At 35.7% G+C, this 6,733-nt stretch overlaps 1 protein-coding gene across 4 annotated transcripts in view; it reads left to right on the top strand.

Moving 5' to 3' along the window:
- Positions 1-2,368: 2,368 nt before the first annotated feature.
- Positions 2,369-6,733, top strand: part of LOC122307491 (phospholipid-transporting ATPase 2) — a 35,791-nt gene continuing 31,426 nt past the window's right edge. For 2 of the 4 annotated variants that reach the window (XR_006241764.1, XM_043120403.1), the window contains exons 1-3: positions 2,369-2,548; positions 4,222-4,428; positions 4,918-5,131. Coding sequence is in view for 3 of the 4 variants with exons in the window: in XM_043120403.1 (XP_042976337.1) it covers positions 4,292-4,428; positions 4,918-5,131 (351 nt within the window). In the remaining variant the exon portion in view is untranslated. The remainder of the gene's footprint in view (positions 2,549-4,221; positions 4,429-4,917; positions 5,132-6,733) is intronic. The other 2 variants (XM_043120400.1, XM_043120402.1) reach the window with 2 other exon arrangements.

Genomic DNA, 6,733 nt, shown 5'->3' with positions numbered 1-6,733 from the left:
TGATTACATTACATGGATATGAACATGAAAAGTATGAAAATTTCAGTATGAAGAGTGCTTATAGGTTCTTTCAATCCATTGATTAGACTAGCAAGGTGGTGAATGTTCAAATGCTAAAAATCATAAAAAGGTATGGAGGAGAGGATATGGAAATTACAAATTCCCAACATAATTAAAGTCTTTGCATGGAGAGCATGCATGAATGGGCTTCCAACATTGTAGAAACTGAAGGAAAAGAAGATTATACAAGAGGTTACTTGCAAGTGGTGTGGTGAAGGGGAAGACAATGTGATGCATGCTTTATGTTACTGCCCTATACTGAAGCAGGCATGGAAGGTCTATTTACAAAATTTGCTGGTGTTTGATGAGAGGTTACACTTTATGTAGATTGTATGGGATATTATAACACGAGGCAAAAATGGGGATTTGGAAAAATTCTTTCTAATTGCTTGGGGATTATGGTACAGAAGGAACCAGAAAATATTTGAAGACAAAGTGTTAGCTTTTGAACAAGTAATTGAACATGCTTTGCCATTAGCTCATGAGTTTAAAGAAGTTAAAGGTGCCCATCCATCCAAACAACCGAGTGCTTGTTGTTGGCAGCCTCCACCTCTTGGGATGTTGAAGTTAAATATTGATGGGCCTTTTTTAGTAATCAATGCAAGGGATGGGTGGGAATGGTTTTAAGAAATGATGTAGGGGGTTATACTGGCTATCAGTAAGAAGGAAAATGTTGTAAATGACCCTTTGGAGGGGGAGTTGCTGGCTTTATTCCATGGTTTACAAATTTGTCTCCCTCTAGGCATCACTGAGTTGATAATTGAAAGTGATTCATAGCTGAAAGTGAATGAAATCCAAGCAGCAGATGACTCAAGGTCCTCATGACCCAATTTGGATACCAAACTCATCTCATCTAATAATTACAATTTTTTCAAATTTCAACACAAAATATAATAAATAATTAAACTTTTGCAAATCCTAAAATAATAATAATATTAAAAAAATAATATTCTAACAATAATTTATTCAACTTTCATCTCAATTCAATTCATTATCTAAACTCAGTTTCTGAAATCAAGACTATGATGCAAGTGATCCCAAGATGTTCAATCCAACATAGAGGGAGAATGACTAATGAAGCAATTCATACTCTAGCAAAGTTTGTTAGGCATTTAGAAGACTAGATTATTTGGTGGGATTATTTTTTTGATTGTAATTTTCAAATTATTTAGTTTGATTATTTGAGGTAAGTGGAGTTGGTTTTAAATTAATGAAAGTATCTTTCTTATAAAATAGAAAAAAAAAGTTTTCATGTTTTACAAAATTGGTACTCAGTTATCCTTTCATTATTGATGATGTGGTATTAAATTATTATAGATTATTTATTATGTTTTATTTATGAGCATATAATTTAATATCACATTAAGAGATTTTGATAAAATAATGATAAAAATGATGACAAGTAAATTTTTCCTTTACAGAAATATTTAATTACGAATTTTTTTACACTTTTATAAAAACTTAAACTCAACCCTCCATAGGATTAAATGAGGTTTGAATAGTGAGTTGAGATGAAACAAGATGAAAGTTGAATAAAATATTAAAATAATATTTTTGTTTTGAGATTTAAAATTGTTGAATTATTTATTATATTTTGTATGAAAGCTTAAAAAAATTGTAATGATCATACGAGATGATATGATATGAATTTAAAGGTTCTCTCAATCCAAACAAGGCCTAATTATAAATAAAAAATAAAATATGCAGCTTTGTTTATTTTTACAGATGAGATGAGATGAGTCGATAAGAAAGTTAAAAGTTAAATAAAATATTATTAAAATACATTTTTAATATTCTTTTTATTTTAAAATTTGAAAAAAATTAAATTATTTATTTTATTTTATTTGAAAATTTAAAAAATTGTAATAATTATGTAAAATGAAATGAGATGAGTTGAGAAGAATTATGAAAACAACAGAGAATGTTTTTAGATTGGTTTGGTTGCACAAAATTAAGGATAGATTTAATAAGTAAGATGAAAATTTTGAGTTGGGATGAAAGTTTAAAATATTATTTTTAAGTTATTATTATTTTGAGATTTAAAAAAGTTGAATTAGAATTTAAAAAAGTTAAATTATTTATTATATTTTATGTAGAAATTTAAAAAAGTTATAATGAGAAAGTGAAAATTTTGAATTGAGATATATATTTAAATTTTCACATAAAATATAATAAGTAATTTAACTTTTTCAACTTTTAACATAAATTAATATTAAAAAATTATATTATAATAATAATTTATTTAATTTTTAATAAAACATTTCATTTATTTTATGAGTGCGTAACCAAACGTCAAACGATGCCATCTCAACAATTCGTATCAAAAGACTTTGTTCTTCTATGACGTCATGCTATACCATTTTCCACTGCATCAGACTCGGCAATCCGGCATAGCGTTTCCAACCTCTTCAAACAAGCGTGGTAATAGTTAGGTGGGAGAGAGAGGGAACAAAGATCCGAACCGGCGGTACTCAGAAGAAGAAAAGAGGTATGTTATTGAGTCATTTACTTTTTCCTATATCTCTCTGAATAGTCTTTCAATTTTAGCTCCCGAGGTATGGTCGGTACCCAAGGGAGGGATTCTTTTACATATTTTATATTTGGATCGAATTGAATCGCATTTGGGCCGCCTTGGGGGTGTCTTGGGGTGGGGTGGGGGGGGGGGGGCAGAGTTTCAAATTTCGATGATGGGTTTTCTTTCTAGGTTGAAATTATGGCATTTGGGTTTTTTTTTTTTTTTCGTATTAGCTCGAACTCTTAGGAAATCGGATATCATAATTTGCGTTAAAAGAAGAAGAAGAAGAAGAAGAAAATTTTGGTAGTTATTTTAAGCCCTTTATGACATAGTTCCTCTGGGTAGTTCAGAATTATGTATGTGGATGGTGTGGGAGATTGGTAATTGTAATATTAGCTGAGATATTCGGAAATATTTGGATTATTTTTCTTGCCTATTGGCTGATTAATAAAATTTCTTGATTACGTATAAAAATGGGGATTTGGATAATTTTTCTTCGGATTTGACATTTATGAAATTCAAGATTGGTTCTTAAAGAATTCTACGTATAAGATTAGTTACTTATCAAAAATAAAAAAGATTGGTTCTTAAAGTTCAGTTTAAGTTTACAATTGTATTTTGGTGGCCATTTCATATAAGACAGATTGGAAAAATTGCGATCTTGTTGAAAAATGATTGTCTAAATGGGATTTTGATAATATGGAGAAAGCTAGGGTTTTCTCATAAGACGCGAGTAATGATGATGTTAAGATGAATATAACCTCGATTGCCTTAGAGCAACAGACAGATACTCTTCGAAAAATTTCTAGGAATGGTCTTAAACAGCCAAAATGTGATTCAAAGAGCGTATGCTCAGACATGAAAGCCTACTCCTCCAAGAACTTCCTTTCGGTTGTTAGTGCATTCTTTGGGCGCTATAATCACCAAAATCCTCCCTAATATGCTCAATAATTCCTCTGTAGCATCTTTTTAGATTGAAGGAGCAATTTTTGGGGTGAAAGTTGCTACTCATCTGGATGCCAAAATGGTACCATTCTGACGGTAATGTCACAATAAATGATCCTCGAATCATTATCACTTATGTGCATTGCACCATGGCCCATATGGCACGTGGATATGCAAGCTGTCCAGACGCCAAAACACTACCATCTGAATGGTATTGTGTTAGAACATCTCAAATAAACATCACATCTAGCGTCTCAATGCCACATGGCACATGGAGATCCTATCTCTGTCTCATTGGAACAAGCGTTGGTCTCATTTAAATGGTAACAGGTCAGGATAGATGTGGCTTATTTTGGGCCAAGGTTGTTTGTGTTTTACTGTCTGGATAGTATGTGCGACTGTCTAGTCATGGCACGTCATTCTTTGTTTGCTTGGCCTTGTTTTGACTTGTTTGTGTTAGAAATCTTGATGGTTTTCACTGCACAATTCCCAAGGTTTCTTTATAACATATCTTGTTTCTTTATCTGTTCAACATGAATTTTTGTACTTGGATATTCCAGGACACTAGCAAAAACCTTCTTGGATTATAGCCTTTGATTGAGGGCTCCTTTGTTTTGTGTCTTAGGTGGGTTGTGCCCTGCTATGTTATCTGGATGAAAATAGCAATTTGTGTTACTCAAAAGTTTTAATTTATTTTGCAGGATATGAAGCAACTTAATTCTTGTGGCATGGTCTATACTGAACTTGCAAGCAACAGTTAAATATGATCAGATGCTTATAACAATGAAGCGTTACATCTATATCAATGATGATGAAATATCCCATGATCTTTACTGTGACAACCGCATATCAAACAGAAAATATACTTTATTGAACTTTCTCCCTAAGAACTTATGGGAACAGTTCAGGTGATTTTTCAATTCGTGCTGTTGGTTTTTTGTTGGTTCTCATCCTGGCTTGAATAGTAATTTGCTTGGGCAAAGTCGTGAACGTTCTTTAGAAGTCATGTGCCGAGTGCCAAGCATCACTTGTGGCTGACTATGAGTTACTGTTTTAAACAATTTCTTTGGAGCATGAGCTAATCACATGTTAAATTGACCCATTATGAACACTTGTTCATTTCATGCTTTTTTCATCTTATGCTACAGTCAATGTGAACTAGCACTTGGGATTTTTTCGGTGATTTTCTGCCATGTTGCTTATCACCTTCTTTTGAAGTTTATTGATGTTGATAATACCGTTTTTTATTTCACAAGTTAGATATCTTTTGGAGGAGTAGAAGTCCATATTGCTTTTGTGTTCTAGAAATGATTTATCTTGTCTGATTTTCCGAAATTAAATTTTCCTCTTCTTCTTTTTCTCCCTTCTCTAATCAATTTGATTTCTTTTGTTTTCAGCCGGTTCATGAACCAATACTTTTTATTAATTGCTTGCCTTCAACTATGGCCGCTTATTACTCCTGTGAATCCTGCCAGTACATGGGGCCCTCTTATCTTTATTTTTGCGGTCTCTGCGACAAAAGAGGCATGGGATGATTATAATAGATATCTATCAGACAGGAAGGCAAATGAGAAAGAAGTCTGGGTTGTTAGGCAAGGCATAAGAAAACATGTATGGAAATTTTTCCAAAATCGTCTATCTATATTTATGGTTTGACTTGTTGCTTTTGTTTTAAATTAATGTTAGAGAGCAAAGTTAACTTTAATATTTTTTTGCAATTTATCAAATTGGTTGGCTTGCTCAACAACTATTGCTCAACCCTGTTGTTACTTTAAGATGCCTAAGTTAGTAGCTAGTTGGTTACTTTTCGTTATTAGTTGGTTCAAAAATTCTCTCTCTGTACACCCAAAACTCCGATGATGAAAAGTGATCATTTTTCTTTTTGGTGAAGTTTTGATGCTTGCAACGGCGAGATTGTGATTGAGTTTTTAGTGCCTAGGCGTGTTCACAATGGGGTTTTTCAAACATGTAGTGATAGAATCCAAAGTTTTTTCAATATTGAAGGAGGGGAGCTCTATGCTATTACTGAGAAAAGCTGGAAAGCGGTGAAGGAGTTAAGGTTGGGGTTGCCCATGGTGCAGTGGGTTGCTAAAACACTGGAATAGTGCCTAAAGGAAGAAAGAAAGGACTTCTACACCATGGCAAGGGAAGGAAATCGTAGCTTCATGGTGCCACGGTGTTTGAATGCGCACGGTCGCTACATGATGCTAGTGGAAATACAGTGGTGGTAGCAGACGCAGTTTTATCTTCATACCCAAAGAGAAGGAGGGTTAGGGATGGAGGAGGTTGGTGGAGGCACTATGGGAGTTCGTGATTGATGGGAGAGGTATTAGTCAAAAAAAGAGGGGGGACAACTATGAGGCAGGTGGTGGTAGTGTTACAACCACAACAACATTCATACAGGGAGGCTTTGGAGACGACGAACCTCGCAAGGGGATTAGGGTTGGAGACAACGGCACCATGGAAACTGGGAGAGGAGGCCACGCAAGACAAGGCAACGAAAGGTTTTGTTACAGTATGAAGAGGAGAACAAGGGGCTTGATATGGGCCTGGGCTTGGAGGCAAGAGGACCCAGAATGGTTACAATAGGCAGGCAGTTGGAAGGGTGTCAAGTGGGCCTAGGCTCGGCTTTTGTTGGACCTAGTAGTGGTATAATAAATGGGTAGCTGAATAGGAAGCAAGTGGGCTGTGATATTGGGCCTCAGCCCGTGGGGCAAAACATAGGCCTTGAGATTGGGCCTCAGCTCGTGTGGAGAATCAGAACAAGGAGTGATCTAGGGCCCTCCACCGACTGGAGTCAGGTAACCTCATTTGAAAAAGCTGCCACGAGCTGAGGAACCTTCGATGGAGGCCCAGAGGGTGACAGCAACGGTGTGTTAGATCTCCAGCGCATCATAGCCAGACAATGCCAGTGAATGACAGGGAAGTGGTTGCCATCGTTTCTCCGATGGTATCCCCTTCGATGAGGCCATAAGATGAAAGTTGAGACTGGTTTACAGTAGAAGAAAGTGACTTGAGAGCAAATGAAGGGCCTTCCAAGACCCTTAGCCCGATGCAAGGCTTCTCCGAATGGGAATGCAGGAACCTCACTGTGGAGGAGGAGATGAAGACGCTGCTGGTTTCGCAATGGGCTACCAGGGATGGGGAGCCCATACCCCTTAGCTGTATGCTTCCAAGTCAATCTAGTGTCTCGGAATGGGTTCTTCCTAAGGT

The sequence above is a fragment of the Carya illinoinensis genome, chromosome 4 (assembly GCF_018687715.1).
Source record: "Carya illinoinensis cultivar Pawnee chromosome 4, C.illinoinensisPawnee_v1, whole genome shotgun sequence".
Lineage (NCBI taxonomy): Eukaryota > Viridiplantae > Streptophyta > Magnoliopsida > Fagales > Juglandaceae > Carya > Carya illinoinensis.
This window is presented reverse-complemented; position numbering and strand designations above follow the sequence as displayed.